We start from the raw sequence: 12,652 nt of genomic DNA on the forward strand, positions 1-12,652 counted from the left end.
TTTATAGGGAATTTAGTAAATATGCAAAGGTCAATTTTACTGAATTATTAGACATTGAAACTATAAGCCTCTTTAGCCACAAGTATAGCTCCACCTTCTAGATTATAAAACAAGTTCCCCTTGGGTAGACTGTAGCACATGGAGTGAAATTTTCAATTCATCTCTCAAACTTTGCTTTGCAGGCTTCCCTGGTGGCGCAGTGGTTGAGAGTCCGCCTGCCGATGCAGGGGACGTGGGTTCATGCCCTGGTCCAGGAAGATCCCACATGCCGCGGAGCGGCTGGGCCCGTGAGCCATGGCCGCTGAGCCTGCGCGTCCGGAGCCTGTGCTCCGCAACGGGAGAGGCCACAACAGTGAGAGGCCCGCATAACGCAAAAAAAAAAAAAAAAAAAAAAAAAAAAGACCTAGTTCCTTTGCTACAAAAAAAATCACAGATTTTTCTCCCGCTTTTAAAAAACTGTTATCAAGGATAGACAAGGTTTTTTACTCAAGCTTTAAAAATATAATCCGCAGCATCGTAAGATTACCTTTAAAATGTGATGATGACTGTAGGTGGTGAAAATGCTTTCAGTGACTCATAATTAGATAACATCCAACGTGGAAAGAAGAGCAAAAAAGTACTTTTTACCACAGAAAATGTAATGAGATGTTGCCATCATTTAGGGCTGTATACAGGTACTTTACAAACATAAAATTATAGCTTTACAAAAATCCGAGTTAGTACTTACATCTGAATACTCTAACTTTACATACTTAAAGTCTTTAATTAAAAACAGAAAAAACAGCAACAACTCGATTGAAAGTTGACAAATAGGACAAAATTCCTTGCCAAAAAATAGTTATTAAAGCTAATAAATAGTTATAGAATATATTTTATACTGCCTTTTTTTTCTTTTTGGCGGTACGCGGGCCTCTCACTGTTGTAGCCTCTCCCGTTGCGGAGCACAGGCTCCGGACGCGCAGGCTCAGCGGCCATGGCTCACGGGCCCAGCCACTCCGCGGCATGTGGGATCTTCCCGGACCGGGGCACGAACCCGCGTCCCCTGCATCGGCAGGCGGACTCTCAACCACTGCGCCACCAGGGAAGCCCATATACTGCTTTTTAAAATAACTTTTTATTAAAAATAATAAAAGGCATGAAATAGGAGCTGTTATTTATGTTGTAATGGTCAACACTGGGTTCGGGTTGCTATTTTAATGGCATTTATTCTGTACAATGTATCTATGTGGTCTGACATTCATTTCTCTTCCTCATTCCTGTTATTTAGAATTTCTTAAAGACAATGCCATTTCTTTAACTATTCAGTGAACATCCAGAAGCAAACGTACAGTGCAGGAAGATAATCTTTATTACATTTTAACTAGAAACAGAACAGACAGCAAGTTCACGAGGTATTTTTGATTATTATTCTTTTAAAATCAGGCTTCAATAACAATAATCAAAAGCAAGCCTTAACCGCACAGATGTATTTTGGTCACTATTATAATCTTCAAGGCACAAAAGCCAGCAGCGTAAACTAACATAAAGGTAATGACTGATAAATTTTGACGTGCCCAAAATGTAGATCACTGCATTAAACTCCATCCTTGTATTTTCTTCATCTTCTTCTTACACACTGAACAATTATTGTTACTCAGCAAAATATCAAACATGCACATAGTATTCCTAGAAGAATACTATCTTAATATTGTCAACATTAAGCTTTTCTTTCCCCCCAGAATTCAATGAATCATGGTTCCACTCCCTATATATATTAGTGTTAGTGGTAATATGCAAAATTGACTTTGTTTTCAAGGTTAAATAGCAAATTGACTTCGCATTTGGTGGCCAGCTGTGTACTCTAATTTTTCATCTTTTATTTTCTTAATAAATTTAACTATATTTCATAAGCCCTGAGATATTCAATAACCTGCTAATGATTGTATACGTTTTATACTTTACCCCACTCAATTTGAACCTCACATAATAAGTATTTAAAGTTATTTACAGATGATTGTAACTAAAGCAATGACAAAATTTACTACTTGTATATTATACTGCTAATAAGGCCTTTAACTAAGAGTTGCATATTTTATGCATTTTTTTGCTTGTTAGGAGCAATTCTTAAAATTACATCTATAATTCTGTCAGCAATAAGTGCTTTTCATTTGCTTACTTCTACCTGGATAACCAGATTCACTTTTTTCCTCTCTTGTAAAACAACTCTTTTTTTTTTTCTTCCCAAACATAAATGTCAGTTGTCCAACTGAATAGGTACCAAAAGAAACTTAGAATTTGAACAGCATATTGATAACTATAATTAGCAGAGAAATAGCTCATAACAGACATTCAGTAAATGTTTGTAACACATGGAATGAATGAAGTGTAAGGCAGCTGTTAGAGTCATATACTTTTCATCATACACTGTAACTAATTTTGTTTACCTTACCTGATTTAATTCACCTTCAAATGTAAATAAGAATTTGAAATTTAAAAAGCTGATTTAAGGGAATTCCCCGGCGGTCCAGTGGTTAGGACTCTGCACGTTCACTGCCAAGGGTGCGAGTTTAATCCCTGGTCAGGGAACTAAGAACCCACAAGCTGCGTGGCACGGCCAAAAAGAAAAAGAATGGAATTACTTTCCACTAAATCATATGTACAACTAAGAAGGAGAAATAAAAAACTAAGAAGTGTTAACTAATTATTATCATTTTCTCCACATTTATCCTTGCAGTATTTTTGTTCATATATTTATCCCTGTTAACTTTTCTAGCTGAAAGAGAATTTAATTATCTGAATGGTTTTCCCCATCTTCTTAGGTACATATTATTAGTGAAAAGCCAGTGTAAATATAAGATTGTATTTTCATGTCATGCCATATTTCTGTATTTGTTTTTTTGCTAATGTTGAGGTTTTCCTATTCAAATGATGCTGTAGGAATATGAGATAATCTGCCAACTTCCTATGAGATTGCTTGCTTGCACTATTCAGTTTTTGTTGATAGTTTTGAAGCATATTGCACACTTGTCATCTAGCACACGAATAAGTAACTGTTACTCTTTTTAGAAAGGATACAGTGACAAATTCTTGTTAATGGTTTTGGCCGAACATTTTTAGCCTGTTACAGGACAATAGCAATGGCAAAGACATTGACAATACAGTTCATGGTTCGGTTTTCCCATCTTACAGTACAGGTTCCTGAAAATACACAACAAAAGGACTTTGAAATACCAGCAAAACATCAGAATTACCAGGAAAAAAAATATATATATATATATACATTTTTCATAGGTTTTAATATCACATTTCCTGCAATGTGTTCAATCTTCATGTTTCCTATCTGTCTGACGGCATACTTGTCACTAGGTACAAAGCAATTCTGTTGATAAAGTCTTGTGGGAATTTAATTAGAGATAAATAAGGATTCGATAACAAGTACACTATTTGACTTTGCTAGAAGTTGGATTTTGTTTGAATCAGCTTAAAGTCTCTTACCATCAGATGTGGTGTCCCAAAAACATGAGCTGGCTGTGTGAAAGCCATATGCACTCCTCTGGACCACCGCACAGGTCACTAAAAATAAAGTTGCACAGTAAGAACACTTACAAACGAAGGAAAACGTACCTGAGTGTTTGAGTTCGGAGTTCTAAAAGCTATAAAAAATAACAGAAAACAAAGCATTCAGCGAATGGATTGAAAAAAATAAGTCTCATCTTGATTATTTACCAGCACGATTCTGACCCCACTGGGTCCAGTCTGTTTGCTGCCCAGTGCCATAACCAATGGTGACGGGCACTGCAGGAAAAATCTGGGTGAAATTATGTGCCTTGTCCCATGGGCATAATTCAGACACAAAAAGAAAGAAAATATTCCACTTTACAAGTATTGTGTGGTACTTCACAGTCCTACACGTAAGGAGGCATGGCACTGATGAAAGGAAGACAGTAGGGCTGAGGGAATCTCACTGACGATAACCGATGCAAATGTAAAGGATGATGCTACCAAGACAAGTAGATGGTTGGCAGGAGCTCACACTGCTTTTGAGTTGTGAAAGATCTCCATCTGTTAGGTATTATCACAGATTATTTTTGTGATGAATAAGTCAGAAGTCCTTCACCCCCTATTAGTATCCAACTTGAGTGTCTCTCATTCATTTACATTCTGTAAATTCAGAGAAAAACCACAGGAACAAAGGTGAGTAAACTAGTGAAGAAGGACACCGATACTTACCAATATACTTATAAGCTTTTCCCAGCTTAACCAGATGTGCTAAGGATTGTTCCACTATGCTTGCGGTCCATTGGTTGATGTTGTTATGATTATAATCTTCACCTCCCAAGACCCCATCTATACACTAAAAGGGCAGAGGACAATTAAACAAAGTATACACATATCACATCAAAAAATTTATTCAAAACATAAAATACACTTATAACCTAATAAAACATCTTACAAGATATGCATCTGTTAAGTATTTATTATGCATCATCTCTAACTGTTGTAGAATTTTCAAAGCATTTCCGCATGCGTCATCTCACTCTGTGAGATATTACAGGCCATATAAAGATAAATGTGACATGGCCTCTACTGTAAAGAACTTAACGGTCTAGCAGAGAAGCTACTAAAAGAACTCTATAATACAAGGAAGACTAATCAAGGGTGGTAAGTCATTATGGGGGGGTGGAGATTTTAAAAGGGTGATATCAATTGGTTAAAGAATGGCTTTGAAACAGCTGGGATTTGAACTAGGTTTCAGATGCTAGAAACAAAGGATGAGACCAACTTAAAGATATATTTCTCATGTACAATAATTATATCCTATTTCATATTATGTAACTGCTTAGCTATCAAACAACAAGCACACCTGCCACTAAAAGTAAATCATCAACAAACGCTAGTTTTTAGGCACTCTAAAAAGAGAAAGTTAATTTTCCACGGTGTTTACGTGCATCCACTTCTGATACTTGATTAAGAGTACCGGTTTAGTATCACAGTCTTAGGTTTTAAGGTCACCTCAGCCACCCCTGTGTGACCTTCTACAAGTGACTTAATCTCTTGAAACCCCTTATTTTCCTAATCTTTAAAGTAGGGATAACAGCCTCATCAAGTTGTTGTGAGGATGGGGTGAGATAAGGAAAGCCGTGTGCTCAAACACAGTGACTGCCACAGAGTAAACACATAAGTAATGACAGATATTATTACATCATTATAATTATTGCTGCTGTTATCTTATTTTTTCCAGCTTTATTGAGATATAATTGACATACAACATTGTGTCAGTTTAAGGTGTACAATGTGATGATTTGACACGTTATATTGTGAAATGATTGCCACAATAAGGTTAGTTAACACATTCACTTCCTCACATACTTACCTTTTGTTTGTGTGTGTGTGTGTATTGAGAACATTTAAAATCTACTTTCAGCAACCTTCAAGTGTACAATACAGTACTGTTAACTATAATTATCATGGTGTATATTAGATCCTCAGAACTTATGCATCTTATAACTAGAAGTTTGTACCCTTTGACCGACATTTTCCCCACCCCATGGCAACCACCATTCTACTCTGTTTCTATGAGTTTGGATTTTTTTAGATTCCACATATTGGTCTGATCATACAGTATTTGTCTTTCTCTGACTTATTTTGCCGCTATTATTTTTTGTTCAAGTGATAGAACCTGGAGAATAAAGCACTCATTCAGTTCATTTATAGAATCCAGCTTAGTAAGACACACACACACGTGCACATTGCAGCTTTCCTTTACTACAACTGGACTAGAGTAGAGGCACTAATTAATATGGAATCTTAAGCTGAATAGTATAAACTCTTCACTAATCATAAAACGCAAGAAGAGAAATTAAATTTAGAGGGGTTGAAGAAAGTAACAACGTACCTCAAATTACTCTCCTAGAATGTAACATGAAGACTTAGGAGGGTCAGTGGCCCAAGGATCACGGGGACAGAGATTAATCCTGACTTTACCATACCCAAGCTGACGGCCTTTGGGAAACCTCTTCCTCTCCCTAGACTGCTGTACCTTAATGGGAAACTACCAGCCCTTGTTTACTTTCAGGTTATCTAATAGGACTGCTTCAAGTTCTGCTCCAAACAACAGAAATATCAGGGGCATGTGGATGCCACTGTAAATAGCCCTGCTAATTACTATTAATTAACATTTAGCCTTCTTCATTACCACTTAACCAGGAGGCCCACTAGATAATGAGGTCCTTAACCTGCTCTGTATTCCCAGGGCCAAACTCAGAACTCGGGCAGGGAGCAGGCACTCAATACATGTTTGTTGTTGAAGTAATACTGGCTTTGATATACTCTCTGGGCATCCTGAATCAAATATACTTTAGATTAAGCTCCAAGTTAATTCCATTTGTAACTCACTTTTTATATGAAAATTTGTGGGCAAATTCTATTACTGACAATAAATAAAACATGTATATCACCAGTAAGTGAGTGGCTCTAAGACTTCAGCAGGAAAAATATATTAGCATAGGGACTCAGAGGAAGGACTCTAAGAAAATAAGGAGATCAGCAAAAGATAAGAAAAACAGAAATGCCTGCTGAAACTGTATAATCATCGGGGAAGTGCTGAAATGTTTTCAAATAGTGCTCGCTCTCTCTCTCTCTCTCTCTCTCTCTCTCCCTCTCCCCCCCCATCACCTTTCAAATACCTCAATGGCAAAGACAGTTGGCTCATGGGAAGAGAGGGGGAGGGAAGAGGATACACAGGTACCTGAAAGCCAGCTGTGGCAAACCTGAGATGTCTTTCGAGTCTCATATTTTATATGAAAATTTCAAATGAAGCTTGCTTTTGACTCCATAATGTATCAGTTTGTTTTCATTTGAAAATGGTGTTAAATTATTTATATTACTTAACTCCCTCTTGCAAGTATGGAAGTAAAATTGATGCTCTAAAATGCACCCAGTGGGGACTTCCCTGATGGTCCAGCGGTTGAGAATCCATCTTGCAATGCAGGCGACACCGGTTCGATCCCTGGTGGGGGAACTAAGATCCGACATGCCGCGGGGCGACTAAGCCCGCGCGCCACAATGAAAGATCCCACGTGCCGCAACTAAGACCCGACACAGCCTAAATAAATAAATAATTTTTTTTTAATAAAAAAAAAATGTACCCAGTGGCTTCTAGGACCTCCTAGCCACCACTCAATATGGGTATCTCATTTTAAGAAGCATGGTTCTTTTAACTGAACAAACCATCAAAGTAACCCATGCACATGGGTTTAAAAATCCAACAGAACAGAAGAGCTTACAATGAAAAATAAGAATCCCCTCCCCACCCTTTCCCATCCCCAGCCCCCTTCCACAGAAGAAACACTTTTAGGGTACAACTGTTTTTTTATCTCTTAAGGGTCACTCACATGTCTAAATAATGTTTATATAACTATTTCTTGATTTATGAATTCTAGACAACATCCCTAGAGCTCCTGCTATGACAGATGAAAATTTAGTTCCCTAGGACCACCTGCCACCTCCTGCCCCCCCTCCCCACATCCCTCAATATAATGAATTTGCTATTTTTACTTCAATATATTTACATTATTAGAAGCATGTTTCTTTTCTACTCTGGATGTTTCCTTCCACGCAGAGGATTTTTTCCTTATCATCCCTGGCCTCTCGTCCCACCTGTTATTATTCCTCCCCATGGAGGTGGAGTGAGCTACTGGTTGGTACCTTTCTCATCTGGGAGGGCCAATCTCCCAAATGCCTTGGACTTCGCTATTTGGTTTCTCCTTCCCTCTTCACCCAGAGCAACGAAAGGCACCAGCCTGGTTGAGTGTTTCTCTCTGCTGACTCTAACTTTCCCTTGGATGCCTCTTCCAAGGTCTGAACTGAACAGGTAGGGAGTTAGCAAAACAAGCTCCAATCTCCAACTCAGTTTTTATCAATAATAAAGGTGATATTTGGTTCTCTTTCTACTAACTCTTTGGTCTTTTCATATGGTTCATAATGTGGGTAAAGAAGAAGGTACTATTTAAAAGATTCCTCTAATACCCCAGCATCCTTTGCTTCATGTTCCATCCACCAAGGACAGTCTCTCTTGACTTTCCACTTTGAAGCTGTTATCACTCCTGCCCTCCCATGACCTCCATCCCTTCTTCCACCCCCCGCCATTGCCCTCATTTGTGCTTTTGCATTGTCAAGGTATCGAAAACATTTGCATTTTGTTATAATAATGATATATTCCTGGCTACAAAGCTCTAATACATGATTTTGAACTATTAAAATATGGCGGGATTTTCAGGTGCCTATCCAGCTCTCTCAGACCTCACGTTGATCCTAGTTTTACGAGGCCAGCCCTGGGTGAGTTCCGGGTGAGTTCGTGCCCTAAGCATTCAGGCAGGTAAGGCATCGTCTCAGGACTGAGATGGTGCTCAGTGCCCAGAGGGCCAGCCAATCCAGCCAAGCCTAAAGGTAGTTGGGGCCTGCTGCTAGGACGCGGGCCGCAACAGCCATGCCCACAATACAAGCCTACCTTCCAGGCCAGCTTATTTTTTTCTAGGATTTGGCACAGTTAAAAATGACTCGGGACTATTAAAAGTGTTCATAAATACCTTACCCACAGTTCGTCTGTATGTGATACCACTAGAATAATTAAAGTTCCTCTGCCAACACTGAGTCCCAAAGGGAACTTCTTGTCTATTTGCCTAACACGAGGACCACATATCATATTTCAAATATTTTTCTGAAGAATTTGATTTACCGTCATATCAGTGTCTAAAAGATATTAAGTGATTGCTTTTCCAATCTGTGTGTGTGTGTGCGCGGCCGTGCCATGAGGCATGCAGGATCTTTGTTCCCCGACCAGGGATCGAACCTGTGCCCCCTGCATTGGGAGTGCAGAGTCTTAACAACTGGAAGTCCCTATTTTTCCAGTTATATTGGGCAAAAAAAAAGCATACAATAACCAAAGCAGATATTTCTAGGGTCTTTTATTTACTTGATATATATATATATATATATATACACACACACACATATATATATATATATATACATACATATATATGTATGTATATACTATAATTATATGTTTATTATACTATACATATAATTTACCTATATACTTTTAGGGCATTAACATTTAAAATAATATTTGGCCCCATTGGAATAAAAGTTCTTTTATTCAAAAGACAGAGAATCAGTTTAGAAAACAGCAAGCCAGTTTTCTAGATCAATATTTATCCCTTTCAGGGTAAGCCCCAAGATGCCTGACAGCATCCAACACAACAAACATAGAAGCACCCCTATAAAGAATTAGTGAATAAATATGAAAAATCTTGCTTTAATACGAAGGTTTCTAACTTTGTGCCATAAGTCAAAACACAGCTTTTTAAAATTTCAACCAATGCATCAATCTTCAAGATGAACAAGATATGTAACTCACCTCTTTAACGATATTGTGGGCTTCATCAGCATTGAAGCCGACCTAAAGATGGAAAACAAAAGATAAAAGTTGTTTTCAATACAGACTTCCTTTTCCTGGTAGCTATGATGCTACACAGAATAACCTAGGCTGGCCTAGACAGGTTTTAGTGACAGGAGACCACAGTGAAAAGGGGCATTAAGTCTACTGAGGCTACTAATCCCACCTTGATCATCTTTAAAATCGCAAAATGCTTTCCCCACCTACCTCCATGGAGATCTTGATTGATTAGTTCTGAAGCAGAGCCTGGGCAACTATGTTTTTGTAAAAAGTGCTTTACTCATATAACACTACTATATATAAAACAGATAATCAACAAGGACCTACTGTATAGCACAGGGAATTCTACTCAATACTCTGTAATAATCTATATGGGACAAGAATCTGAAAAAGAATAGATATGTGTATATGTATAACTGAATCACTTTGCTGTACACCTGAAACTAACACAACACTGTAAATCAACTATACTCCAATATAAAATAAAAAAATTTTAAATAGATATGGACAGCACAGAAAAAAAAAAGTGCTTTACTGGTGATTCTGATGAACACCAGAGATTGAGGATTATTGGATTGTAAAGCTCAGGAAATAGGAGGTGGGTATAAGGATGTGTTATCAGTACACAGGAAATAGTTGCAGCTAAGTGAAAATGAGGGGGAGTGAGAAAAGAATGCTGAATAGATAAGTTTCAAGTTTGTTTTTAATTTATGCTTGGCAAAAATGTGGCTTTTCTGAGTTAAAGGTTATGAAAATACTTGATCATTCCAAATTAATGTCACTTTATAACATATAAATAATATGTTAGACCTATAATCTATATAGACCTATAATATAACAGGTCTGGCAACTTAGTCTTTCCTGTGGAGTGGCTTGATACAATCTTGAGTTAAAAGCAACCATGAATGACAAGGAAATGTCCTAGAGTCAAGAACTAGGCTACGTGATAAGATTGCAATCTAAACCAAAGCACTTCAGGTAGTACATGATTTGTTTCCATAGAGACGTTTTTAGGTGCTGTATGACATCAGCATGTTTGTAAATCCCACTATACAACAAAACAGTTCAAAAACCAAGTAAATTCTGAAAATAAGTACCATCTTGAGTACAGATTTAAAATATTTTCAACTCATTTAATTACACCAGATAATTCCCCAACAACAAAGGAATAAAAATACCCTAAATAATCAGAAATATCATGAAAACAGGTGTCACAACTGCCCCTATTAAAATGGTCATTTTACCTTCAAATAAGGTCCTTATCTATTTTCAAAAGTGGTCTACAAATTAAATGGGATGTCCATTCCACTTCAATTTGGAAGGTCACCCGATAATCAGGTTGTACTGGGTGGCCATGGTAACGCATGTAATTTTCTTTTTAAATATAGGTATTTAGGGGGTACTGCAGTACAGAACCTCTTAGGAGTCAGCAGACTAGTGCTTCTTGAGGGTGAAATTGCTTGTGCTTCAATTTCTAAAATGAGAATACTTTACCACTAACCTTGAGGTGTGTATGCCACCTGCAGCATAGAAGTAATGAATTTAAATGTGGTCTTAGCTTCTGCAGAAGCCCACATCCTAGAGATGAATGGTTCAGAAGCCCCTTTCAGGGGTCTAATGATACACCATTTTATGCTGCACCTCCACCACGTGCCTGCCTACTTTTATTTCACCGCACCATTCACCTGTGGCTACCACTGGACAGAAGATGTCTTTGTTTATACTGCCCTGTCACGGGTTATTCTGGGATCCAACAGGCCTCATCCTCATCGTGGTTAAAGTGAAGCCAGAGTTGTAGTTGTGTAGTCAGAGGTCTGGGTTCAAATGGAGCATCTGTCATTCCTGGCAGTTCTAACTTTGGGCAAGTCACTTAGCCGCCATGAAAGTCAGAGTCCCCCATCAGTAACAGGAAGATGACAGATGACATCACGGGATTCTGGTGAGGTTTCGGGAAGCCTGAGTCAGTAAGCAAGGGCTCCTTAATCCATAAGGCGCCTCCTTCCAAACCACCCAGACGAGAGTGCCCGGGAGCGGGACCGGCTCTGCCACCAGGGCCTCGCTTGGCGGGGATGCGGCACCTGCTTTGGGACACCAAGGGGCGGAGGAAGCAGCCAGGAAGACCGGTTCCCGAGGCCCGCCCTGCAGACTGGCGGCTCCCTCCACCCCATCCCTACCCCACGCACCCCGAGTCAGGCCTTCCACCCCTCGGCCCCGACCTCACTGCCAGCCCCCTGTGCTCCCAGCAGCCCCTGCCACCCCGACTCTCAGCCCACCCTCAGGCCCTCGGGGTGGGGAGCCGAGGATGGGCGGGGCGGATCCCGGGCCCCGAGGAGAGGACCCGGGCTCGGAGGACGCCGCACCCCAACTCTCGGGGCCACCGGCTGCCGGGAGACCACCCGGCCAAGACTAAGCGCCAAGGCGGACGGGGGTCGCTCGCGGGCGGTGAAGGGGCGGTACCTCGTCGCAGGGGCGATGGTACTCCTCCATGGTGGCGCCAGCTCTCCTAGGGGGCTGAGGGATGGGCAGGTCTAGCTACGCGGCCGCGTACTGGCCCCGGGGAGGCCCCGCCCCCCGGTTATGGCCCGGGGCGTTCCCCACGCAGGCCCCGCCTTTGCGTCACAGCGTTACCACCTTCCTGCCCTCCCCACCCCCGCTCCGACTCCCATCCCACCCTCCCGCAGGATTCCTGCGACTGGAAGTGACTCTCTGTTACCTCCAACCTTTCTGGAAACGAGGGTTGGGTGTTAAAAAGCTGGGATTTGTGCCGGTGTGGGTCAGATGGAGTGACCTAGCGTCAGTCCGTCTAAACTCTGCAGTATTTATGAGTGCCCACTGCCATGGTTATATGCACATATTCGTGCATCATAATCCAGCAAATAAGTGTAGTGAACGCAATGGTGAACAAGCTGCTTTGATTTGTCTTCTTACTAGCTATGTCACTTGGAAAAATTAACCTCCCACAGCCTCAGTTTTCTCGTATGAAAACAAAATTACACCTATTTCATGGCTGGTTGTGAGGATCAAACGAGATGCTGTATGTACTCCAACTCCTGAAGCGGATGCTCTTACACCCCTCCTCCTCCATGACTATGTAAAAGAAACCAAAAAACAAAAGAACTTTAATTTGTAGGAGAGAAGGTACAAATATACTAAATCAAATTATAAATATTAGCAGAACAATGGTTACCTTTATTTAAAAATTACGAAGTTTCA

At 40.1% G+C, this 12,652-nt stretch overlaps 1 protein-coding gene across 1 annotated transcript; it reads right to left on the bottom strand.

The window, feature by feature from the left end:
- Positions 1 to 1,335: 1,335 nt before the first annotated feature.
- DYNLT3 (dynein light chain Tctex-type 3) lies at positions 1,336 to 11,970 on the bottom strand. The gene is made up of 5 exons (XM_082681670.1): positions 11,897 to 11,970; positions 9,401 to 9,442; positions 4,210 to 4,333; positions 3,475 to 3,552; positions 1,336 to 3,177 (listed from the first exon to the last, which is right to left on the bottom strand). The coding sequence occupies exons 1-5, from the start codon at positions 11,924 to 11,926 to the stop codon at positions 3,101 to 3,103; spliced, it is 351 nt and encodes a 116-aa protein (XP_082537796.1). The 5' UTR covers positions 11,927 to 11,970; the 3' UTR covers positions 1,336 to 3,100.
- Positions 11,971 to 12,652: the final 682 nt, after the last annotated feature.

Source organism: Grampus griseus (assembly GCF_964374135.1).
Source record: "Grampus griseus genome assembly, chromosome: X".
NCBI classification, from domain to species: Eukaryota; Metazoa; Chordata; class Mammalia; order Artiodactyla; family Delphinidae; genus Grampus; species Grampus griseus.

What these genes read in the sequence shown, in the direction of transcription:
- DYNLT3 (XM_082681670.1), bottom strand. Translation starts at nt 11,926, where the DNA reads ATGGAGGAGTACCATCGCCCCTGCGACGAG. An exon ending in ACCATCGCCCCTGCGACGAG is followed by an intron (nt 9,443 to 11,896) that starts GTACCGCCCCTT and finishes TTCCATCTTTAG; the next exon opens with GTCGGCTTCAATGCTGATGA. An exon ending in TTGGGACACCACATCTGATG is followed by an intron (nt 3,178 to 3,474) that starts GTAAGAGACTTT and finishes GTGTATTTTCAG; the next exon opens with GAACCTGTACTGTAAGATGG.